The 24,216-nt window shown below is 46.6% G+C and overlaps 7 protein-coding genes across 8 annotated transcripts; 4 read left to right on the top strand and 3 right to left on the bottom strand.

Moving 5' to 3' along the window:
* Nucleotides 1–669: 669 nt before the first annotated feature.
* On the bottom strand, nt 670–3,282 carry LOC9650344 (anthranilate phosphoribosyltransferase). The gene is made up of 10 exons (XM_002968203.2): nt 2,628–3,282; nt 2,095–2,574; nt 1,888–2,045; nt 1,757–1,840; nt 1,657–1,703; nt 1,520–1,601; nt 1,361–1,468; nt 1,171–1,306; nt 1,040–1,125; nt 670–986 (listed from the first exon to the last, which is right to left on the bottom strand). The coding sequence occupies exons 1-10, from the start codon at nt 3,028–3,030 to the stop codon at nt 729–731; spliced, it is 1,842 nt and encodes a 613-aa protein (XP_002968249.2). The 5' UTR covers nt 3,031–3,282; the 3' UTR covers nt 670–728.
* Nucleotides 3,283–3,338: 56 nt separating this feature from the next.
* LOC9631424 lies at nt 3,339–4,938 on the top strand. Its single transcript, XM_002968506.2, has 8 exons — nt 3,339–3,631; nt 3,685–3,752; nt 3,821–3,887; nt 3,946–4,097; nt 4,156–4,226; nt 4,296–4,370; nt 4,424–4,524; nt 4,600–4,938. The coding sequence occupies exons 1-8, from the start codon at nt 3,371–3,373 to the stop codon at nt 4,888–4,890; spliced, it is 1,086 nt and encodes a 361-aa protein (XP_002968552.1). The 5' UTR covers nt 3,339–3,370; the 3' UTR covers nt 4,891–4,938.
* A 1,827-nt stretch (nt 4,939–6,765) lies between these two features.
* Nucleotides 6,766–8,576, top strand: LOC9650342 (cytochrome P450 CYP72A219). Its single transcript, XM_024672993.1, has 5 exons — nt 6,766–7,087; nt 7,145–7,371; nt 7,421–7,662; nt 7,706–8,054; nt 8,109–8,576. Exons 1-5 carry the CDS (start codon nt 6,793–6,795, stop codon nt 8,535–8,537), a joined length of 1,542 nt encoding a protein of 513 aa, XP_024528761.1. The 5' UTR covers nt 6,766–6,792; the 3' UTR covers nt 8,538–8,576.
* A 3,257-nt stretch (nt 8,577–11,833) lies between these two features.
* LOC9650341 (pentatricopeptide repeat-containing protein At5g55740, chloroplastic) lies at nt 11,834–14,178 on the top strand. Its single transcript, XM_024673028.1, has 2 exons — nt 11,834–13,691; nt 13,785–14,178. The coding sequence occupies exons 1-2, from the start codon at nt 11,834–11,836 to the stop codon at nt 13,994–13,996; spliced, it is 2,070 nt and encodes a 689-aa protein (XP_024528796.1). The 3' UTR covers nt 13,997–14,178.
* A 2,412-nt stretch (nt 14,179–16,590) lies between these two features.
* On the top strand, nt 16,591–20,423 carry LOC9631423 (IAA-amino acid hydrolase ILR1-like 1). Its single transcript, XM_002968502.2, has 11 exons — nt 16,591–16,881; nt 16,943–17,068; nt 17,211–17,525; nt 17,589–17,717; nt 17,765–18,163; nt 18,218–18,318; nt 18,380–18,513; nt 18,633–18,779; nt 18,861–19,004; nt 19,114–19,200; nt 19,281–20,423. Exons 1-5 carry the CDS (start codon nt 16,591–16,593, stop codon nt 18,137–18,139), a joined length of 1,236 nt encoding a protein of 411 aa, XP_002968548.1. The 3' UTR covers nt 18,140–18,163; nt 18,218–18,318; nt 18,380–18,513; nt 18,633–18,779; nt 18,861–19,004; nt 19,114–19,200; nt 19,281–20,423.
* LOC9650339 (CBL-interacting serine/threonine-protein kinase 24) lies at nt 19,711–23,845 on the bottom strand. 2 transcript variants are annotated; one of them, XM_024673088.1, is made up of 15 exons: nt 23,477–23,845; nt 23,260–23,322; nt 23,136–23,207; nt 22,974–23,081; nt 22,816–22,890; nt 22,709–22,762; nt 22,528–22,653; nt 22,377–22,466; nt 22,143–22,265; nt 21,962–22,078; nt 21,790–21,906; nt 21,669–21,725; nt 21,540–21,614; nt 21,420–21,471; nt 19,711–19,779 (listed from the first exon to the last, which is right to left on the bottom strand). In XM_024673088.1, the coding sequence occupies exons 1-15, from the start codon at nt 23,633–23,635 to the stop codon at nt 19,721–19,723; spliced, it is 1,347 nt and encodes a 448-aa protein (XP_024528856.1). In that variant the 5' UTR covers nt 23,636–23,845; the 3' UTR covers nt 19,711–19,720. The 2 variants fall into 2 exon arrangements, with proteins under 2 accessions (XP_024528856.1, XP_024528855.1); XM_024673087.1 differs by lacking the exon at nt 19,711–19,779 and having other exon boundaries at nt 21,268–21,471.
* LOC112345760 (photosystem I subunit O-like) lies at nt 20,380–21,248 on the bottom strand. Its single transcript, XM_024673089.1, has 4 exons — nt 20,995–21,248; nt 20,874–20,943; nt 20,643–20,822; nt 20,380–20,564 (listed from the first exon to the last, which is right to left on the bottom strand). The coding sequence occupies exons 1-4, from the start codon at nt 21,110–21,112 to the stop codon at nt 20,474–20,476; spliced, it is 459 nt and encodes a 152-aa protein (XP_024528857.1). The 5' UTR covers nt 21,113–21,248; the 3' UTR covers nt 20,380–20,473.
* Nucleotides 23,846–24,216: the final 371 nt, after the last annotated feature.

The raw sequence follows: 24,216 nt of genomic DNA, 5'->3' as shown, positions 1-24,216 counted from the left end.
GGATCACCAGCTTGCATGAATCCGTGAGCTCAAACTCCGCCACCTCTCTGGGAGGAGGGATTGTTTTCATCCACGCCGTGGAAAAGTTCATCACCGCCTCCTTCAACTTAGCATCTCTCGTCTCCTCTTTCAGTCGATTTCTTCGTGAATGAGGGAGTACAAATTGATCGACACCGCCACGATACGAGGGGATCATTACCCCTGTCCTCTCGAAAGTTTTGCTGCTACACGTCGTGAAGAATGGTTCTTCACGGGCGGCATTTGCAAGCAGCGGAAGATCTCGGCGATGGCGGTCAGGATTTTCAAGTGGGCGATTCTCGTTATTGGCATTTGCTGTTTCTATCTTTTTTGCGCTTTCTTGTGCTTGGCGAAGCTCCTCCCGATCAAAAAGTGAAGACATGATGTTATAACGAAGCACGATTGAGAGGAGCCACTCCTTAAGCGTCTCACGCGGTTTCTCCACCTCAAGCTTATTCTCAAAACCCCAAAAGTCAGCAATAAGCTCCCAATCCCCCAGCTCGGCATCCTTGGTTTTGGACCGCACATCAAAGTCTTTCTTTGTTTCCTCCCTCATATCCATGAATTCTTCACCAAAGATGCAATCATCCCATCCATTACCTGACTCCATCTTTTCTTCTCCTTGTTCTTTATTAGGGCAGAATTATAATATACTTTATTATTATGATTATGTTTATTATGATTATTATTAGTTTAAGTTCCAACAAAGCTTAGTGCTCTCGAATCCTTCGAGATGAAGTGGAAACACACTTACTACTAGACGAGACGTAGCGCATGAGGAGCTTGAGAGGTTTGCCGCTATCAATCGCTTCTCTCGCTCTCTCGATCGCGGCAAATGGGTCGCTGGCTCCGCTGCATCCCAGAAGGTTGTCTACCATGGCAGCGTTGAAGACAATGCGATCGTAAGCCGCCCCTTTGACACCCCTCAGAGCTGTCAAGCCGTGCTCAATGTTGTTCTCTAGCTGCCTCTGGAACACAGCAAGTTATTGAAGTTAGTTATCACAAGAGAAACAATGCTTACCGGCCTTTCCAGTCTGGGTGTCAGTGTTGATTCAAAGTGAAAGTCTGTAGCGTTTAGAGTTTTGCTGAAAGTTTCACGAAGTATACCTGGAGAGAACTCACAATGCCACATCACTATAGATAAAATATTACCATCAATGTTTTGTGCAGCAACGTTGGAGGTAGAGCTTGGTGGACGAAATCCAGCACAGAAGTTCAATGGATGACCTCTGATGGTGGCATCAGGAGATGGTGATTTTGTCGTCAAAGACAATGCCCCTTCTTCACCCTGCCAAACGGGTGTAGCTGGGCTGAGCCACGATCAAGAAAACGTTTTGCTTACTTTTACTATAAGACCAGCATCAACTCCTCTCCTACGCATAAGCATCAACAAAGGTTCTTCGTATCCCTGGTGATAAAAACCTGTGACAATTGCTTCCCGGCCAGATGCCTGCCATGCTTTTGCTGAAAAGGATAAAAAATATGGTAACCAAAGCAATACCTTCACGTACCGCTGGACCTTCTCAGTGGTGGCCACGGTTGGTCTCTTTTTTATGTGCTCCCTAATGTCCAGAAGAGAATACCTGCCATCAGTGAGAACTATCAGACTAACTAAGACAATTTCATGTCCAACCTTACAAGGACTTTCGTGCTTCTCGTTGACTAACGTAAGCAAAACCAACATCCTGCACAAACCATGCCTAAGTAGTGCGTCGATCAGAATGCTATGAGGACGAACCTCAAGAAGACTTGCGGCTTCTGCGGGGGACAGCGTTGTAGCAGCGCCTAACTTGTTGAGCATCTGCTCTTCCGTCACTCCCCACTGTAACTAAGTTCGTCAGAATGTCAGTAGAAGCAGAGCACTCCTACCTTAGGAGGCATGCGATCGACACCATGGAGCAGACAACACTCACCATAGCTCGCTCGCACGGCGGCCACGAACAGGGTGCTCCGGAAGAACCTGGTATTCCCATCATACGGCTCGCCATAGTGAGTCAAAGAGCTCACGTTCGCAACAGGAAGCTCGCCTGGAAGAATGAAACATCAAAGAAGAAAAACCAAGAAGAGGAACTTTACCAAGCTCGTCGTCGAATGCCATGCAAAACGCTTTGAGCTCCCGGTCTGTCTCCCCATTCATTCGCAGAGCAATCAAGAACGCTGCCACCAACACATCACTGACTTTCGATCCATCCCCATCTTCCCCAAGTGGTAGCAAGTCTCTCAAGATGCCGACGATCTCTTCAAAGCCAAGATGGTCGCCGCGTAGCATCTCCCGGAGAGCACCAACAAGGCGCATCTCCACGGGGCCTCGGCCGACAAAGCTCAAGCCAGAGTGTAGCACATCCTCCATCAGAGTACCGTCGGGATCGGCCACGAAGAGCACGTCGGGGGGCAAGATCTGGACGAGCTGCGGCCAAAACTGCCGCATGGCCTTGCGCTCTCCCTCGCTCCACTGCGTGTCGCGAGGAAACGAGGCCGATCGGATCGCCATCGCGGCGAAGAACGCCCCCAGCTGCGCTCCCGACACGCGCTCATCGTCGGGAATCTCTTCCCTGGCTGCAAAGAAATGGCAAAATTTTCGCTTTGCTCGGGAAATATTTCGCGCAAACCTGATCGAGCGATCGTTTGCAGCACCTTGAAGGCTTGATCCTCGCCCAGCGGCCGCGTCTGCGTCTGGCCCGTGCACACGCGCCCCTGCGCTTCCAGAACCAGCGGATTTGGAGCTGCCGGTGCTCGATTCTTCGCCGCCAATGCAGTGGAATGCCGCTGCTCCACCGCCTTGCAGGAGATCCTAGCTGGTGAATCGCCGGGAGAAGAAGCGGAGGAAGAATGCGCGAGGAGGCGCAGCCCACCCGCTGTACAACAAGCCATTGACAAGGATTTAGGGCTCCCTTGGCCTGGCCGTAATCGGACGGCCTGGATGAAGTCAATTAGTAGTTTATGTTTAGCCTGAATTTGTTGATGGTTTGATCGGACGGGTTTGATCGGCGAAACAGAATAAATCGAGCTCATCGATCGCAATCCGCGAGATTTCTAACCAGAGTGCTCAGAACTAGAATTTCTCAACACGCTGTGGATTCAGACTGTTGAGCTTGACAAAAAATTCTTGTTTAATTCATCCCGGCACAGGAAAACTAGAAATCTCGAGAACAAGAAGAGAGAGAGAGAGCGCGCTCAGAGAAAGCTACCGTTCAACGAGCGCCTCAAGGGCGCCCTCCTACAAGAGGTGTCAGATTGGAGCAAGAAGCTCATCACGGCGCAAGAAAGAACCCTAAACGAAGAACCCTAAAAGAGGCGGCTAAAGATGAGCTGTTTTTAAAGCATCCGGCATCCCTAATTTTGATATTTGACTATGGCGCTCTTCCTCGCCCTCTTTCTCGGAGCTTCTCTCCTCTACTCTGCTAGGGCTCATGGCGATCACAAGGAGAATGCAGCGCAATGCCGCGGCCCGGCGTCGAATCTGGCAGTCGTCTCCGCGGAATACATTCCCGGGAAGATCACTGTGGATGGAGCTGCCGCCGATTGGGATGCGGTGGAAGGGATCCAGTTCTCGCTGTACCCGGCGTTGGATCCAGCGTCGGGCGATCCCTATCCAGGCAAGATGACCGTCAAGGTAAACGAGTGATTGGCAAATTGGACTGGAATTTCATCGTGGAGGCCACACAGGCTGCTCACGATGGTCGCGATCTCTTCTTTCTTTTGAAAATCCCAGGGAGCTATCAGTACAAGCAGAGGTCAGCGCTCTTTTATTTTCTTCTTCTTCATTTCTATCATGTGAATTTCTTGTCTTTCCTTTCTACAGTGTAAAACGCGCTAGTCCTTCGGTAGCTCTCATGTTTCCCATCGGTGATGACGCGACTTACGTCGATGTAAGTCGAGAAAACCATCTCTCTTTTTGTTTCACTTCACTTCTATGATCATCTGCAGATGGGAGGTTGCTCAGAGAGCTTGAATTGCTCGAAACAAAGCTGTGGAGGTCACGAAGTGGATATAATGCATTTCTCCATTAGCGATGCCGTCCCTGGTCGGAGCTATGGCGCAAACCTTGCGGACAATCTCAATGGAACTGGCCGGGACAGGTACTCGTCTTGTTTCTTTCCCTTTTTTTCTTGCCGAGACTTAAGTACTTTCTCTTAGCACTGGAAGCCTTCACGATCTCTACGCTTGGAATCCTCATTGCCGCTATTACGATGGCATCGGTCCAAATGGTTCGTGAATGTTTTGGTAGTCCCACGCTCTTGTAATTCTCTATAGTTTTCTTGTATCTTTGTTTGCAGGACCGGAAGCGAACGGTGGTGCACAAAACGATTGGAAGGGAGTTTGGAGCCATACCAGCATCGAAAACCAATATGGTAATAGCGAAAACGGCATAGGAAAAAATCATTCTTTTGGACTGTGGCATTAGGATTGACAACTGCGGATAGTCCATACGGAGCATCAGCTAGCGCTGGAAGCTACATTTTCGAGTTCTCGAGACCATTACAAACGTCAGATCGCCTCCAACAGGTCCTCACTCGATTATCAGTCGCTTTTTTCCTCACAGCTTCTTTTTTTCTCTCTCTCTCTTACTGTTTCAAACAGGATGCTCAGTTTAGCATTGGAAAGAGCTACAGATTCGCTTCAGCGTTCTGGTTCCCGGTGAACAACGTGGAATGGAGTCCAATGCAGCACTTCTCGATGAACTGCGAGTGGACTCCCCTGAGAATCGTGGCTGCCGAGAACGAGAGAGCCGAATCGGCCATCCTTGCCACATCCATCAGCACCTTTTCGCTCGTCTTCGCGGTGGGATCGATGCTCGTCTCCGCCGCGATTGCCTGGTGGGTGAAAACTAACAAGCAGGGCCGATTTACACCCATTAGCGACACCTTGTGACAATGATTATGATTTAATATCTTTAAAAATATTCTATATGTATAGAAACACTCGCAAGATAAAAACGAAGAAGAAGCTTCCTGAGATTGCACTGGAGTAGAGAACGTAGTCCAAGAAACCCATAAACCAAAATTGCCCTATATAACAATTGAAGCTTAAACTTGAGAGCAAGAACACTTCATTTTGGGTGCAACTTTTAAATCATTTTATTACTCCAAGCTCAAGCAATTTTCGGGCTCAAACATACCCAATTTCTTTCCTCTTAGGGAGTTTCTAGCTATAAAAAGCACTTAAAACGTTTCCGAACTGCATAGGCCTCAAGGATAGCACCATCCATCCTCATACCATACTGCAGAAGAGCAAGATCATGAGACTGTAGAAAAAAGCAAGGAAGACTGACCAGCTTCGCCCGCAGGAGGTCCCTTCGTTTACAGACCTCGACATAACTGGGTATTCGCTCCATCATATACCTGGACCGACACAGAGAAAGGAAAGAATTAGAGAGGGTAATTCGATGGTGGTTTCCCTACATGTTTTCCGCTGCTGCAACAAGATCGTCTCTCGGCCCAGAACGTAGGGCCGAGTAGGACAAGTCAGGGAGGGCCTTGTACACCGGCAGCCGGGTGTTGATCATCCAGCAGTAACCGTGGTACATGCATGTCTGCACAGGGAAATATATGTGTTACATGTCATTTCAGAACGAGAAACTACTTACTATCAAAGCATGGTCGTGGGGGCTGATGGACTCTGGGGGCCTTGCAGTCAAGAGCAAGCTGGTGAAAGGGCTAGTGTTGATCGCCTGGATCAACTGGGAGAGGGCATGCACGTCGTCGATGCACGTACCGGTTGGCGGCGGGTACGAATGACAGAACTCGGGGACCCGCCGCCACTGGAAGACGTAGCCGCCTGTCTTGTACTCGTGGAGCACATCTCGCAGCAGCCGCAGGAGAACTCGGTCCTTCGTCTTTTTGTAGAGCCGCGTGATGCAGCGCACCGTCTGGCTGCACCGGGAGGGCTGCTCGTAGTGGAAGTAGGCCGAGTCCATGATCCGGTCTAGGATTGGAATGGCTGGGGATGCTTCGAGTTCCTCCAGCTGGGAGGATTGTAAAACCCGAAGAGAAAGCGACGAGATGTAGCGAAGGTCCTCGTCGGTGACACCGTTTGTGGGATCGAGCCCGACGTAGAGTTCGCGCTCTTGAAGGCTGTCAAAGAGACGACCACAGTAGAGAAGCTGGATGAGACGGCCCAGCTTGCCCAGTCCGCCCCAGTCGAAGAGAAAGTTGGTCTGGCATCTCGACACCAGATAGGCTTCCTCGTCCTCATGCTTCCACGACTCGACAAGAGCCCTAACCAATTTTTTCTTACCGGCCAGCTCCCTCTGGTGGGCCATAGCCAAGCCCTTCTGCCGCATCTTTCTCTCCATTTGCCCTAACACGAGACACCTATTTATTCTCGTTTCGGTACTCGCCCTTATTTTATCAAATCCCCTTTATAACCTACCTTTTTACTCAGCTTGTGAGAAATTTTAACTTTTGGCTCCTAATTCACATGAACATGACAAATGGGTATCTTTTGGGACAGGTGTATGGCCTCACGCAAATAGGGATGACACGTAACCTCAAACACCTAGAGTAGAGAATTCTTTTGTTTCTCTTATTTTGTAAGTTGGATGTTTTTCAGTATTTGCAAGTCCCCTTTAACAAAAGAATTGCATATGACCTCAAAGGATGAGACATTTTAACGTTTTGCACCTATACTTTTATTTTAATTCATATTTCTGCACGAACATATCTTTCGGGACAGGTGTCGTGAGGACGTATGGCCTCACGCAAATAGGAATTGCACGTAACTTGAATTGACTCAAACACCTAGAGTAGAGAATTTCTAGATTTGAATATTGCTATGGAGCTAGACATGGTTCTCGTGATCCAGCTTCTAGCGACTGGACTTGTGGGCGTGATTGTGTATGCTTTGCTGTGGAAGTTTTGGATCGCTCCAAGTAGAAAAGAGGCTGCTCTGAGGAAGCAGGGGATCAAGGGTCCTTCTCTAGGCCCGCTTCAGCTCTTCAAGGGCGGAAACAAGGACGAGGTGCTCAAGCAGAGGTTCTCCAAGCGGAAATTCACGCTCGAGTTTGATGGAACTCATGATATTCTTTCGCACGTTCTTCCAGACATTCATAGCTTCTCCAAGAAATATGGTACGGTACTATGAACATAGCTAGGTTAAATTCTTTCTGTTCTCTTCGGAATTCCAGGAATGCCGTACATGTACTGGTGGGGGAATGAGCTACGGATGACTGTCACTGATCCTGAGGTGGTAAGATGGGTTTTATCGAAGAATCCACAGTCATTTGGAAAGTCTGCCTCGATCCAAGCCACTCTTGTCAAATTGCTTGGTTACGGTCTCGTTGCTTCAAATGGTGAGCACTGGGCTCAGCACAGAAGAGTGGTCGGCCCAGCTTTTCAGCTGGAAAAGCTCAAGGTAAAACTTCAGGAAAATAATTATATACTTTTTAACATATTAATTGCAGAATATCATGACTGGAACCATGGCCAATTGCACCTCTAAAGTACTGTCCAGATGGGATAACGATGGAGAATTTGAGATTGATGTTGAAAAGGAGTTCTCCTTCCTGGCTGCGGATGTGATCTCCCACACTGCATTTGGAAGCAGCTTTGAGAAGGGCAGAAGAATTTTTCATCTTCTCAACTTGCAAGCTGAGCTCCTGACCAAGATTGCATTCTCACCAATGCAATGGATGCCCTTTGGAAGGTAATTATATCGCTAGTAATAATTAAACTATGTGATCTTTCAGGTTGCATCCACTGAGGGAAAACCTCCAACTATGGGAAGTCCAAAAGGAGCTCGATGCAATATTGCTTGGTCTCGTCAAAGATCGGCGGAAATCAGTTTCGTATGGGAGAGACTTGCTGGGTCTGATGTTGGAGCAGAGCCAAGATAACCCGGCTTTCAAAGATGACAAACTCGTTGGAGAGTGCAAGACGTTCTACATTGCTGGGCAGGAAACCACGGCCACTCTCTTAACTTGGGCAATGTATTTGCTTTCACAACACCGTGAATGGCAAGACCGCGCCCGCAAAGAAGTTCTTGAGGTTTGTAAAGAAGATGAGATCAATGCCGAGGCTCTAAACAAGCTAAAGCTGGTAAGCAAACAAAACTTATCGTAAATTCAATGATCTTGTGATTTTGTTTTCCAGGTTGGAATGATCTTAAACGAAACATTGCGACTCTATCCTCCTTTACCAATCATCCAGCGAGGGACCTTCAATGACACAACCATGGGCGATAAGATCAGCATTCCCAAAGGTATTGTTCTCGTCATTCCAATCCTGGCCATGCACCACGACAAGGAGCAATGGGGTGGCGATGCCCACGAATTCAACCCAGAGCGATTTGCGAGAGGAGCTTCCAAGGCGTGTAAGCATCCCAACGCTTTCATGCCCTTTTCTTTCGGGCCGCGGGTTTGTATCGGGCAGACTTTTGCTCTCATCGAGGCCAAAATTGCACTCGCTATGATTCTTAGGAGGTTTTCTGCAAGCCTCTCACCAAATTATCAGCACTGCCCTGTGTCGGGCGTGACTCTCAAACCACTTCATGGTATGCAACTTACATTCACAAGGCGATAAAATATCAATAAAGGGATTAAAGGGTATTTTATAAATTCATATAAATACAAATATTATATAACTAATATGATTAACTGTTTTACAAATAAGAATAAAATGAAATAAATAAATTTTGCTCTGCTGTTTTGATTTTAATGGAATAAAACGTATAAAAGCTGGTAATGACCTTATAACCTGGGGTACAAGCTTGCCTCTTGTTAGTGAGGCACTATAAGCTCCCCACAAAGAGTTATCGTGGTGGAGACTTCCCCCAAACCGAGTTGGAGAGGAACTGCCTAGACTAGCGGCAGTCACAAGTTTGCTTTGTTTTTCTTCCAGTTACTCGGTGCTGGGAAGTCTCCATCACTGGAACCTGGTAAAGCTGCCTGGGTTTTGCTCCGAGGGATCAAACAGGCTCCTCGTCTAAGCACATGACGAATGGATCGCTGGACAAGTGGATTTACCAGTCACCTGTAGTCGTCCTTTTCTATCCAGCATAAGTGGGATAAGAATATTGCTTGTGCTAGGTGTACTTTTGGACCAAAGCTGGAAGACCGGGCTGTGATGACTGTTGAAAACCTTGGATTTTCGCTCTTCAGACAAATTGGAAAAGTCAATTTTCTTTACATGTTAGGGCATCGCAGTACGTTCCAAGAGGTCTGGCTGCTGGTGTCCCCGTGACATTGCCCCAAACCGTTCGTGGGCTTTGAATCCTTGCCTATGAAAGAAGCCAGCCATGGGCATTGCTATTTGAGTCCTCACTTTAACTCTCATTTCATGTAGGATTGAGCTTGGAAGCATCATTGGAGGAGGTATCTGGTAGAATAGAGCTTGTTCTGGAGTACGAAACGATTGTATCTAGCTTCCCTTCAAGATATTGAATTTGGGTTAACAGCTCTATGTGGAATAAGTATATTATAAATTTCTTTATTTTGTACTCTAATAATTTAACATATATAATTTTACAAAGTTATAGAAAGTTTAAGCAATGCTTTGTCAAATATAGTTATAATATAAATTTATATATTTAACATAAAAACAAGAAGTAATTAAGACTAAATATATTATTAATTAAATATTTGTTACACATATTAATAAAAATTTGCTATATGTGGTAAGAATTAAGGCTTGGGTTCTTTTCTAAATATTAGAAAAAAGTTAAAAGTAGCATTTTTATTCAAGATTGCTCTAGCTTACACAATGTAAACTTCAAATCTTGCTTTTACTTTTTTGTTTTCCAGCTCAAAACTATTATTTTTAATGAAGTCATAAAAAATTAGATAAATAAAATAATTATTACCCTGATTAGCATTCTTAGCTAAATTATGAAGTTTTTATCAAAAAGTTTATTTGTTTCTGAGTCTAAAATTGTTTCAAAGTGTGTTTTTTACTCTTTTTTTTCATTCACTTAACTTTGTATTTTGATTGTATACTAAATTGGCATTACAGAGACAACATAAATTCTAAATCTCACAAGGAAAAAGAGGGTGATAGTTTAAAATAAGTTACAATTTATTAGAGGTGTTTAAAAGAGTTTATAAATGATAAACACAAGAATAATGGTAGAATATCCCAAATACTCAAGCATATTTTAGGTATATCTATTAACATTTACTTTATAACTTTTAAATATGATTTATTTACTTTTTATTAAAATTATAAATAAAAGATTCAATAGATTGCATATTTTTAAATAGAATATAATTGGATATTCTAGAATATCCTACCATCTAATGGTTGATATCCGTTTAAATTAATTTTGTATTTATAATTTATAGTATATTCTTGTTTATTCTATCATCTGTTTATAATTATTGATCAATTGTATTATTTAATAAAAATAACAGCATGCAACGCAGCAAATTATTAATATAATATTTGTTCTATAAATTGTGTAAAGAAAGAAAAGAATTAAATCGCTGAAGTGCTTATGAATGGTCGGTGAAGCTGATGCCGCTGCTTGCATCCTGGAACAAACAAATCGGGGAGCGAGAGAGAGAGAGAGAGAGAGAGAGAGGAGAGAGAGGCCTCCAAGAAAGCCAAGAGAAAACCGAGCGAAATGAGGCTCGAAATCTCCAGTTCTGCTCGTCAGAATCATTGCTTCGATTGCTATGGATGAGTCGTCCTCTCGTCGCGATTGCGGAGCTTTTCAAGCGAGAAACACCAATCCTGACGCAGGCATCAACGGCATCCGACACGCAACCGACGGCAGAGAACTCAGGCTCAGTGGCACAAGCATGTTTCATTTCTTAATTGTTTCTCTTGAGCAGTCTAGCTCTGCTATTGCTGAAGAAATTGTCAACCTGAAACATCAGCAAAATGACAAACAAAAAAGAAATATCAATGGCTACCAATCTTACCTGTTTCTTCGTGATGGCCAATTCTTGTGCAAACTTCAGTTTATTCTTCTTTTCTTGGAAACTTACAAGCATTCAAGCTTAAATCCTGGCAAAGCCCAAGAAATTGATAGAGCTTACGGGTTGTGCAAATTAGCGAAGAGCCATAACAACTGTCTCTTTGGGCAGATTGCCCCTCGTTCCCGAGAGCTCGGGGCTGCGTTTTTGAATTGTTGCGCAAGGAATCTCCTTGCCTTTTCTCGCTGGCACTAAATCGCACCAAAAACTATGCCACCAAACCAAACCAATCAATCCATTACTTAACAATCGAACCCGTCAATCCATCCTTGGAAACATGACTCGCGCGCTTGAGAATCACGAGTGACCACCAGGATTCACTTTGCTGTAATCAATTTTAAAAAGATGGAACTTTCTAGTTCGAAGTGTCTTTCATATACCACCATTAGGAAGCTGACAGTCCACCTCGATTGGCGTGCTTGGCCAGTTTCTCGCTGGTGTGGCCAGGATGTTCGAATCAACACGCAAGTTTCCACTGCCACAGGAATTATGTGATCTCTGCCCCTTGATCGTCGAGAATTCCGCCTAATACCCCTCCAGATCCTTCAAACCCCCCAGCAACGGGCTCGGCCTCGCAAAGAAACGCTGCAAAACAAGCGCGAAATCGATCAATCCGTGAACAACTGCGAGGAGACAGTGACCATGAGCGTGCACGCATAGTTCAGTGAATGAACTTGATCCGCCAGAGGAAGCTCATGCCCTGAACGTTCTCCTTTATAAAAATATAGCAGCAAACGCTTTATGATTTTAGGATTTTACCTCCGGGAGTCACTGTGGAGTCAATCTCATTTCCCGCCCATTTTTTCAAATCGCTAAATTGAGAGAGAGAGATACTCAAAGATAAACGTTTTTACCCAGATTTAAACGGCAAGTAGATTCAAACAGGAATATCTGTTAGGGTTTATGCCACTGATCCACGCCTGCGCCCGCACGATTCGGCAGTGCGCCGCCAATCTCCCCGACGCGATCTCTCTCCACTCTTGCATTGCGGCGGCCGGATTCGGCACGGATCCAGATCTCGGAGCGCTGCTCATCCAGCTCTACGGCAAGTGCGGCAGCGTCGATCGAGCTCGATCCCTGTTTGAATCGCTGCCCCGGAAGAGCGCTCTGTGCTGGAATTTCGTCATTGGCGCGTACGCGGGCAATGGACGAGGGGAAGAATCGCTGTATCTCTTTCGGCGAATGGCACTCGAGGGAGAGAGGCCCGACCGGCACACGTTTGTTCGAGTTCTTGGAGCTTGCACGAACACGGCTCAAGGTACCGCAATCCATCGCCATATCTCTTCCTCGGGGCTGGAATTTGATCTCATGCTCCAAAATTCTCTCGTGGCGTTGTATGGTAGATACGGGAGGGTCGATCTCGCGAGATCCGTGTTCCAATCCATTCCGGAGAAGAGCCTGGTATCCTGGAACGCGATGCTCACCGCATATGCCCGGAACGGGCATTCGAGAGAAGCCGCTCATGCTTACAACGAGATGATCTTTACCGGCATTGAGCCGAATGAGATCTCGTTTTCCAGCGTTCTCGGGTCCTGCGACGATCTGGAGCTGGGGCGATCAATCCACGCGAGAACTCTGGCGGAGTTTCCTGCGATTTTCTTCGAGGCAATGGCGCAAACCTCGATTGTAAGCTTCTACTCGAGGCTTGGTCGTGTGGAGATCGCCAGAGCTTTCTTGGAGGAGACAAAGGTGGCGAGTGTGGCTCCGTGGAACGCTATGATCTCTGGGTATGCCCAGCACGGGCTTGTCAGGGAAGCTCTCGGGGCATACCATTCCATTGACTTGGAGGGGCTAGAGCCGAATCACAGGACTCTCACCACGGTTCTTGGTGCTTGCTCGAGCTCCAAGGACTTGAAAACCGGAAAGATGATCCATTCGCGAGCTGTTTGCTGTGGATTCGACAAGGAAGATCAAGCTCTCCAAGTCGCTGTTGTGAACTTCTATGGGAAATGCGGGGCAGTGGCCGATGCTCGACGAGTTTTTGATGGCATCGCGCAGAAGAGCGTCGTGGTGCATACTGCCATGATCGGTGGATATGCACAACACGGGCATAGCCTCGAGGCACTGGAGATCTACCATGCGATGAACGTTCCGCCCAACAGAGTGACATACTCCACTGTTCTAGCTGCGTGCTCGACTTTGGAGCAAGGAAAGGCGATCCACCAGCGAATTCTTGCAAGTAAGCTCGAGAACACTGGCCTTGTTTTGGAGACTGCTTTGGTGAAGATGTATGCTAGCTTTGACGACTGTGCTTCTGCCAGGGGCGTTTTTGATCGAATGGAGCGGCGAGACTTGGTGGCATGGAACACGATGCTCGGGGGATATGTCCAGAGCGGTCGAGGGAAAGAAGCGCTGGAGCTGTATGAAGATATGAAGATGGATCCCGACTCCACAACTCTGTCGACGCTTCTCGGTGCGTGTTCTTTGCTGGGAGATTTGTCATCCGGTAAGATCTTTCATGAGCTCCTGATCGAGAGAAAGATGATGCAAGCTGACGCGTTCCTTTGCAGCTCGCTGGTGAACATGTACGCCAAGTGTGGCAGCGTCGGGACCGCGAGAGAAGTTTTTCACGCATTCCGAGTTGCTTTTGGCGCATCGTCCGTGCTCTGGAACACAATCCTCGCGGCGCTGGCTCACACGGGAGACTCAAGCCAGAGCCTGGAGTTGCTGCTGGAAATGGAGCTGGAGGGTGTGACCCCGGACTCGACCACTTTCGTGTGTGCTCTCGTGGCCTGCAACCATGCTGGGCTTCTCCAGCGGGGTAAGCTCTTGTTCCAGATCTTGGTTTCGGATCACTCCTCGCGGCCGAGCTTGGAGCACTTCCTGTGCATGGCTGATCTTCTAGGACGAGCAGGGCGCGTGGATTTTGCTCGGGAAGTGGTGGAGGGAATGCCGTTTGAAGCGGATGCTGTGGCTTGGAAGGCGCTGCTGGGATCATCCAGAGGTAGCATCGATCTGGAAAAAGCGGCTTTTGCCGCACAGAGGCTTGTGGAAATGGACGAGGAGCTTGGACAGGCTTTTGTGCTGCTCTCCAATGCTTTCTCCTCGGACTCTCACGTTTTGTAGTTTAAAACTGAGCGCCATGGACTTTGGGACGAGTGGGACAAATAGGATGTTGCATTGCGAGGAGTTGACGAGGAAAACGAGCAAGAGAAACCAAAGCCAGTGGCATCAAAGTCTAAAGAAAATGACTTTGTGGCCAAAGGTGTTCCACAGAGGCATTCTTCAATCTAAGCTTCCATCATCAATAACTAATCCAAAACCTTGGCGAGCCTTTGAGAAAAGGTATGTTAAAAAAGCAGTATATAAAGTATATTCTCAACTGAAACGAGAATAAATACGTGTCTCGTGGCAAGAATTAGGGTAAATGGAGAGACTGAGGAAGGTGCTGTGGCAGAGGGACTTGGCTATGGCGCACCGCAGGGAACTGGCCGGTAAGAGCAAATTGGTTAGAGATCTTGCCGAGTCGTGGGAGCATGAGCGCGAGGAAGCCTATCTAGTGTCCAGGTGCCAGACCAACTTTCTCTTCGACTGGGGCGGACTGGGCAAGCTGGGCCGTCTCGTCCAGCTTCTCTACTGTGGTCGTCTCTTTGACAGCCTTCAAGAGCGCGAACTCTACCTCCGGCTAGATCCCACAAACGGTGTCACTGACGAGGATCTCCGCTACATCTCATCGCTTTCTCTTCGCGTCTTACAATCTTCCCAGCTGGAGGAATTCGAAGCATCCCCAGCCATTCCAATCCTAGACCGGATCATGGGCTCGGCCTACTTCCACTACGAGCAGCCCTCCCGATGCAGCCAGACGGTGCGCTGCATCACGCGGCTCTACAGGAAGAGGAAGGACCGAGTTCTCCTGCGACTGCTGCGAGATGTGCTCCACGAGTACAAGGTAAGTGGCTATGTCTTCCGGTGGAAGGGGCTCCCCGAGTACTGCCATGCGTACCCGCCGCCAACCGGTACGTGCATCGACGACGTGCATGCCCTCTCCCAGTTGATCCAGGCGATCAACACTAGCCCTTTTACCAGCTTGCTCTTGACTGCAAGGCCACCAGAGTCCATCAGTCCCCACGACCATGCTTTGATAGTAAGCAGTTTCTCGTTCCAGTGATATCTAGTTAGCGCCTTGTGCAGACATGCATGTACCACGGCTACTGCTGGATGATCAACACCCGGCTGCCGGTGTACAAGGCCCTCCCTGACTTGTCATACTCGGCCCTACGTTCTGGGCCGGAAGACCAGATTCTTGTTGCAGCAGCGGAAAGCATGTAAGGAAACACCATCGAATTACCCTCTCTAACTCATTCCTTTCTCTGTTGGCCCAGGTATATGATGGAGCGAATACCCAATTATGTTGAGGTCTGTAAGCGAATGGAGCTCCTGCAGGCGAAGCTGGTCAGTCTTCCTTGCTTTTTCTCCAGTCTCATATCTTGCTCTGTCTGCAGTATGGTGTGGATTTGGAGGATGCTGTCCTGGAAGCCTATGTAGTTCCGAAACGTTATAAGTGCTTTTTATAATAGCAGATTCGAATGATGCTAATTGCTTCAGAATTATAAAGTATATTTTAGGATGTTCCTCAATCTAACGGCCGCCCCTTAAACTCAATGAATGTCATGCCAATTGTTTGAATAGAATATGAAAAAATGGTGCAAATTGCTACGACGAGCCCAATCAATTCGTACACAAATCCCCCAAGCGCTGCCGCTATCATCGGTTGCTGCAAGAGCAGTCTCAAAGAAATTTAAAGATCAGAAAACAAAAAGACATTCCTAAATAGAGCGGTGCGTTTTTAACATCAAAATACCTGTAGTGTTATAAGCAGGTAAAAATCTGTCGTGAAGTAAAGTTGTAATGGAACTTACCACAGCTTCTTTGACATTCTCTTTGTCTCCTTCAGGCTTCGCAGGCAGCACATAGAGCTTCTTTGTTCTTCGATAACAAATACATGAAGCTTGGTGGTTTTTCATACCTTGATAGGATCGTAAATCTGGCTTTAGGAACTGAGCTTTCCTGAAAGCCATCACAGCAGCTTCGGAGTGGTAAAAAATGAAACATAGATTCCCTTTCAAAGGAAAATTATCAGACCTTCATAAGAGGTGCACACCGAAAGCCAACACGGATTAATCAATATGATTCCTGAAGAAAGCTTGTGACTGACCATAAAAATACATTATGTAAGCCGCACCAGATGAGAGCATCTCGAATAAATTGATGGATTAGTATAATTCAAACACAAATATAAATATAAGTAGATGTAGTATCCAAGAATCATTTGAATATGTATTTATGTTATATACAAATAAGTTAAAAGTTTTATGCAACTGGCATATGAAAGTCTTGAGGTGTGAAATCCAAGATCCATAATTTCTCCCTTCTGGTTTTCAGTGCTCTCTTTTAAGTTTGCTGAGTCTATCTGGGCCTGAGCTTCGATGCTTAGGATGGATGATCCAGCAGCCGCCTAGAACGGCATCTCATCGGATTTCTTCCCTGGGGCCAATATCTATCGATCTGTCGAAAAGAGCTGAAAAACGTACAAAAGGAATGAAAATACCATTGTATTAACACAGGACTTACTTCAGAATCATCAAAAACCGCCGTCTTCATCAAGTTCTTCTCATGCTACAACCATTTGGAAAGAAGTTGACAACATTAGGGTTTTGGGAATGTCATATTTCTTGTGGTTTTTGGTGGTGCTTTTGGCGAGCGCAAGCGACGCTGCTGAGAATGTAGAGTTGTTCCAGGACTGGATCAAGGGCGTTCGCCGGAGGATTCACGAGAATCCGGAGCTAGGGTTTGATCTGGTCGAGACGAGCGCGCTGGTGAGGTCGGAGCTCAATGCCATGGGCGTCGCCTACCGCTGGCCCGTCGCGAGCAGCGGCGTCGTCGCTTCCGTGGGGAGTGGCGATCGGCCATTTGTAGCTCTTCGCGCGGACATGGATGCGCTGCCTATCCAGGTAATCGCAGTTTAAATCTCTGTCGAGCGTTTGCTGGATTTTTTCGTGATGTTCCCGGTAGGAAGCGGTGGAATGGGAGCACAAAAGCAGAGTTCCTGGAAGAATGCACGCCTGTGGACACGACGCGCACGTAGCGATGCTCTTAGGTGCTGCAAAGCTTCTTACACTACATCAAGAACAACTTCAGGTTTTTCTTTTCTTCTCTTTTATTTGCTTGGAAAGCTTTCGCAGTTGGATTTCTTTTTTGCCTTCGTGCTAAAGTATTGCGTTTGCATTTTCCTCTATTTATCTTCTTCGTTTCGAAGCTGAGTGTCCCTTTATGTGAGCAGGGGACAGTGCTGCTGATATTCCAACCAGCTGAAGAAGGTGGTGGTGGTGGAAAAACGATGGTCGAAGAAGGAGCTCTTGGTGATGCCGAGGCCATTTTCGGGATCCATGTCTCGACCGAGTACGCGACTTCCACAATTGCTGCGAAGCCAGGCGTTTTGAAAGCAGCTGCTGGATCTTTCGAGGCAGTGATATCGGGAAAGTCTGGTCATGCTGCCGATCCCCACCTCGCTGTGGACCCGATCTTGGCAGCGTCCGCGACAGTCATGAGCTTGCAGCAGCTGGTCTCTCGAGAATTTCATCCTTTAGACTCACAGGTTTGTTTCTCTCGGTCTCTGTTTTGTTAGTATTTGTTTAGGTACTTACAAAGCCTATCACAGGTTGTCTCTGTGACAAAGTTCCACTCTGGTAGCAGTTTTAACGTCATACCCGATCACGTCGTAATCGGTGGGACTTTACGAGCATTCACCGACGAAAACTTCATGAAGCTTAAGCAAAGGATCGAACAGGTACTTGCTGGATTTTTCCAGCTGCTCTCTCAAATCATTTTCCCCAGGTTATCATTGCACAAGCCGAAGTTTACAGATGCTCGGCCGAAGTCAGTTTTATGGAACCATCCTATCCCGCGACCGTGATCGATGAAGAAGCCTACCAGCTTGTCCGGGACGTTGCGTCCGACATGTTGGGGGGAAGTAACGTATTCGTGGCAGAGGCTTCCATGAAAGGAGAAGACTTTGCCTTCTATCTCCAACAAGTTCCTGGTGCTTACATCTACTTGGGAATCCGGAACGAGACACTGGGCTCCGTGCATCCAAATCACACTCCTCACTTCACTGTGGACGAGGAGTCTTTGCCGTTAGGTGCGGCTTTGCTCACAGCAGTAGCAAATGAGTTTCTTCGACGAAAAACCAGCGAAGCAGGCCAAGGATGACGCCATCTTGGCTCTTTCAGTATCGTAAGTAAAGTATTTTGTACTGTTCTTATTACAGATTTTATTTCCTGACGGCAGATTAAGCCGGCGGCTGGTCCCGATCAGATCTACAAGCTGTCGACGTGGACTGGAGTAGAGGGTGGGATTTCAATCCTGTAGCTGTTTCATGTCCGCTCAAGGTGGGTGAGCTAAAACTTTGTTGATGGTGTTTTTCATAGCTCATAGTCCTCGGTATCCCAGTATTTTGAGCCTTTCAGCTCCAAAACAGTGCCCCTGAGATCGTCAAAGCTTGCTGCCGCTCCATTTTGGACTTGCGCTGCTCGAAGAGAGAAAATCGTCTCTCTCAGCACACTGTCATCATGGACAGGGAAGAGGTAAGCAACTTATCAGTGTCCAGGCACGACTAGAGCGATCCAAGTTTTATTAGTCGTGTTTTTTTTGCGTTTTTAGAGCGGCTCTCTCACTCGTTAGTTGACTTGTCGTGCTTTGCCAGAATCCTCATAATTTCATGAGAATCATGCCTCGGGGGGGAGTATGACGTGTCATGGGCTTGCCATGCACGGGCTGGACGGACGGCCCTGATGTGATCCCCGGGATCGTGCGAGGGGCCATAATGTTTGGGGAGGAGTTAGCAACCGAGGTTAGTGGACAATTTAAGTAATCTCTCCCACCATATATCGCTCACAAACAGTTCGCTCTCTGTTTTTAAATTTCAAAACAGGCTACCAGAAAAGAGACGGTCTCTCGCTCTCTTTCTCTCTCTCTCTCTCTCTCTCTCTCGCTCGCTCGCTGCCGTGTTGGGCCCGTCTAATTCTACTCTCGACAATGGCCGGCTCTATCAAATCTTTGCTCCTTTCGCTGCTGCGTAAGCTCTCTTTTGCCTCCTTTTGGCTCTTTGGTTCTTGTGTAATTCTGCTCAGCTCTTATTGGAAGAACCAGCAGTTCTAAAGCTTCTCTTTTTTTGTTCTTCCCAGTGCTCGTCTTTGCTCAAATGTCCTCGTTGGGCGCAAGGGTGATGATACAGGAGGAAACCAAGTCTGCCATGATCACAGGCTTGGCGAGTGAGTTCTTGCTCTTTTGGGGGATTTGGTTTGATTTGTTTTGGCTGTTGCTCGGGAATTAAAACATCTTTGGTTTCCAGGAGACTTGAATCGCCAGCAGCAGCAAGAATGGATGGGATGGGACGATTGGGAGGAGACGGAGCTGGAGATTGACGGCGCTGGAGAGGATTTCCCTCAAGAACGTCCTCATTCCTTCTACCACGCCCATCGAGACAGTGTCAACAGGTTCTGAAAAGCCGGAGAAGGAAAGAAGAGAGAAAAGGTTTTAGTAAGTTCGCAGTCTCTACAATCTCTGGCGCCATAGCTTTTCCAGGTGGTGATCCGTTAGACTGGAGCTCTTTTTTCTTCTTTTTTCTGGACCCCAAGTTGGTAGCTTGCACAGAAAAAATGCTGCTCTCTGTGCTCCCTGGCGCCCCCTGTAAAGATCAAAACACCGAGAAAAAAAAAGAGTGGATTGGAAAAAAAGAAAAAAAAGTAGAGCAAAACAATGGCCCCTGTTCCCCGGGAAGAGTATCATACTTTACACGAGCTTCAGTACTCGGTCTTTGTACGGGGTTGAATTATGGGGAGGCGAGCTTCCTGTGGATTTGGGGAGGCGCTTTTATGTAAGTTATGAAAAGAGAGAGAGAGAGAGAGAAAATGTGTTCAGCATCGAAGAAATCTTTTCTTTTTAATTTTCTTTTGTAGGTTTCTACAGTTCCGAAGTTTCAAAGATACAAACGAGAAAAAGTAAAACCCAGGAAAACAATCAGCCTTCTTTTTTTCCTTGGTTTGGTCACTGAACTTTGTCTGAATTTCAAAGCTGCAGAGAGGTCCAAGCAACCAATAAAAAAGTAACCAACCTTAAGTCAATAAATGGTGGAAAGGAAAATTCCTACGGAACTTCGATCTTTGGTCAACAAGCTGGGGTCTAAAACGATCTTTGAAACTTCGACTTATCTTCTTGAAGACCAGACTCCTTGTCTAAATTGAAGTTTGAACCAGAAGGAAAGCTAGTGAATTTGATAAGAAATTTATCTTGTATGGTTTTTGCTTGTTCTGGTGTTTCAAAAGTAATGTCTAAATTATAAATAATGGAAGCACGAGAAATGCTTTCTACTCATGCAAGCCTCGCTGCTCCAAGCCAAAAAGCAAGCGCTAACCATGGAAAATGCAAAGGAAACCAACCCAGAGCGCTTCTATACAAAAGCTTGAATCATTCACCAGCTTTGCGTTCTTTGAGGTTTTTTCGTACAGGCTGCCTGGTATGCTGCTATGAAACACACAAAAGTTCTTACCAGTAGCCATCGGCTCTTCCCTTGAATCCAATCTGGCCGAAAGTGAGCGTGATGAATAGTCCCAGATGCCACAAGATCATCCACAACCTGGGTAAGCAAACGAAGCAAATTCATACATTTGCGCAACAAAGGAAAAAAGGAGAAAAGAAAAAGTTCTTTACTTACCAGAATGGCGAGGTTAGAGCTGGGCCTGTAGGCCAGTGAGCAAGCTCGGGACCAATGCTACCGAAAAACAGGCCAGTCAGGCTATCGCCGTTGATGGCAGGGATGCTCGATGGTGCTAGCCACCCGATCAATCCAAATCCAATCACTGAGAGATCGGTACGCAACCAGTCTCCACGAAAGCTGTCCCAAGGAAGAGGATAAGTGTTCTACGAGAAATCACAAACTTCTTACCATGTAACACGAGACATGCAGGGCTTCAGTCGAAGAGCATTCGCGGAGGCATTGGCATTGTGGACGAATGCTACACATCAAAGAAAAGCTCAGTGCTTACAACTCAAGAGACGAGCAGTACCTGAAGTAAGATGAACTCTCGAGGATGAAGATCTCTTCACTGCTTTGAGTGAAGATCCACCTAGGCCAGCGACTGGAGTGGACAATGTGGCAGCAGCACTGGTAGTAGCAGCGGCCATGGCACTATAGTTCTGCGACAAACTCAAAAAACTTTGGAGAGTAGAACTTCTTCCAGAGAGATTGGCCCCGACGCGTGGCAAGCGCACACTGGCCAGCGACACCTTTCTCTCGTCTGGATAAGCGCCACATCAGCGCCAATCTCACCCGCGCAATCTGCTAGAATCTCAGCCGTATATATAACGACAGAAAGAAAAAGAAGTTATACAGACCAGCACCATTCACCTTCACTACAAACTCTTTATATCTGGTTTAAAACTCCGGAACTGGCTCCTCTCAGCAACTGCGAAGATTGCTCGTTGGCATCACCAGCGGATTTCCAGATTGTATCGCGTAAATTTGTACAAAACGATTTGTAAAACTGCCACCAAAGCAAATGCCAATTCCGTGTCTTTGCAAGATGAAAAAAAGAGAGAAGAATTTCTTTACCTTGTGATACTCCAGAGTATCACCCACAGCTTTTCGGACTTCGACCATATACAGTGATGGGGCGACTTCAAAAACCTGTTCACAGAAAGTCCTGGTGAGCGGACAAAAGGTGGTTAATGAGAATTTTACCTCGACCGCCACTGCAAGTTGCCCCGTTCTACCCGCAGTAAGCCCCTCAAATCTCATCTAAGAGACGAAGTCAGGGAAAGTTAGATGCTCGTCCAAAACGTGTTAGCAGAGATCACAGCACCTTGTACCCACGCTTATACACTTTGTAGCCCATGGATTTCGCCGTATCCTCCATTCTCGCTAGCAACTCTTTGGCCGGGCATTTAGAGATGAATCTTGTTTGACGCTTGACAAGGTCCTGCAAACAGTAAGAGCCAGAGTTGAGAACAATTTGGATGTAATGCACTACGCACTTGTCTTCTGTCGAAAAGAGCAGACAGGTTGAGGCCTTGTGAAAGAGTAATAAGCTCGAAGGCATTCATCATCGAAGGACCTTCGTTAATGTCTCTCTGTTCCTTCACAAATTGGTCCTGGAAAACAAAAGAATTGAAAAGACGATGCTGTAGTATTGTACTAGTCTAAGACAAGACTTACTTCAGAGTCATCAAAAACTGCTTCAATGTCGTCCAAAGTCCCGTCTTCATCATCTGCGAGCCTCACAGGTACGTAGTTCCTCTTGAACCAATCATCCTTTCGGATGCCAAACATTTGAATCCGCTGCAAGAGTTCAGAACCATCAGCATTTGATTAAATAACTGCTTAGACCCAGACGACTGAAACTTAGCGGCTGAGTAGACTCAGCAACTTAAAAGATGAGTAAGACAGTACTGTCTGAGGATTAGGATCGAGGATTCTTGAGATCAAGGACCTCGCACCAGGTGAAAACCACGATGGACAAAGGAACTCTGCTTCATGAATCTGTAGCACGTAAAAGACAGACAAGCGTCAAGGGGAAGTATTCTTAGTTGGAAACAGCTACCTTCCGATAGAGCGTGACAAGATCCACTTCGTCAAAAGGTAAAAAACCAGCCATCAGGACGTACAGAATAACACCGCACGACCATATATCAGCTGCTGCTCCATCATAGCCATTGTTATCAAGGACCTGCAGGTATGAAAATGAGTTAACAAGCTACCCAGCTCTGATGTATATATGTGACCTCTGGAGCAACATAGTTTGGAGTTCCACAAGTTGTATGAAGAAGCCCATCTTCCTGAAGGTCTAAAACCATGAGCATATAATTGACGAGGAAGAAAACGTGTTTACCTGTTGTGGCAAAGCACTCAAACCAAAATCTGATATTTTCAAATTCCCTTGTGAATCAAGCAAGAGATTCTCAGGCTGTGACAGAAAAAGAAAATAAAAGAAAAGAAAAGAACCAGCGTAAAGTCAAAAACTAGAAAAGCACGAGTTGATAAACTTGCCTTCAAATCGCGATGATAAACACCTTTGCTGTGACAGTAGTCGACGGCATCAATCAGCTGCTGAAAATACTTGCGTGATTCGATCTCAGTGAGCCGCCCTTGATCGACCTGGATGTGACAAACAAAAAAAATTCAATGCCGTATTCATAATCTAGAACTTACAATTTTGTCAAACAACTCTCCACCGGTTACAAACTCTAGGATGATGTAGATTTTCGTTCGACTGGCAAGCACCTGGAAAAGAACCTAGTGGATTACGGAGGAAAAAAAAATCACTAAGTTCTACCTCGTGAAGCCGCACAACATTGGGGTGTCGTACGAGTTTCATGATGGAAATCTCTCTTTTAATCTGCAGAGCAGCCAAAAATTTGGGAAATCTTAGCTGTGAAGAACATGGCCACAAGTAACAGAACAAAAAAGAGGACGAACTAAAAACAAGGCTACCTACATTCTCTAGCAAGAAAAACCACTCACGTTCTTGGGATTTCTCGTGAGGCACACACCTGATCGACCATCTTGTGCTTGAGGATCGTCTCCTTGTTGAGGACTTTCATGGCCACGCTCTCGCCCGTCTCGGTGTTCTGCGCGAATTTCACCTTGGCAAACGTACCTTCGCCGATCGTCCGACCGATCTCATACTTGCCGACCTTGCGCATCACCATAATCGCTTCTCCCGCGCCCGGCCGGACCCGAAATCGATCGATCGATCGCCGGCTGCTCGCTAGAGGCGCATTCTTGCTGCGAATCACGATACCCTCGCCCCGCGGCGCCGCTTGGCGAGCGCCAAAAGCTCCGCGAGAAAGAGAAGACCTAGACTAGGGTGAGAACGATACGTGGAAACGCTCGCTATGGACTCTCCGGCTCGCACGAGAAAAATGATTTTACAAAAGGAAGAAAAGCAATATGTACCAATGACGTGGAGGCTGTTCTGTCCATCTGGCGCCACGCAGCCGTCCATTCGAAGACCGAAGGAAAATACAAAACACCACCCATAGATTCACAGTACATTACTCTTTATAAAGGTTATGAGGCCTGCAGCTGTGAGCAATTTTCGCTTGAAGCAAGGGTGTGGATAGATTAAAGCTTTCAACGTCTACTTTATCTAGGCACTAGGGTGCCATGGTGTGCCGTAGCAGCATTGAAATTTTTATGCCATCAGTTTTTCTTTGCTTGAAATTATGTTTGTAAATGGTAAATGGATCTTATAAATGAATATGCTAGTATGTTAGTTAGTGTTAAGCAT

This window comes from Selaginella moellendorffii, unplaced genomic scaffold, assembly GCF_000143415.4.
Source record: "Selaginella moellendorffii unplaced genomic scaffold, v1.0 SELMOscaffold_10, whole genome shotgun sequence".
NCBI classification, from domain to species: Eukaryota; Viridiplantae; Streptophyta; class Lycopodiopsida; order Selaginellales; family Selaginellaceae; genus Selaginella; species Selaginella moellendorffii.
The sequence above is the reverse complement of the archived record's forward strand: the minus strand, read 5'-3'. Positions and strand labels throughout refer to the sequence as shown.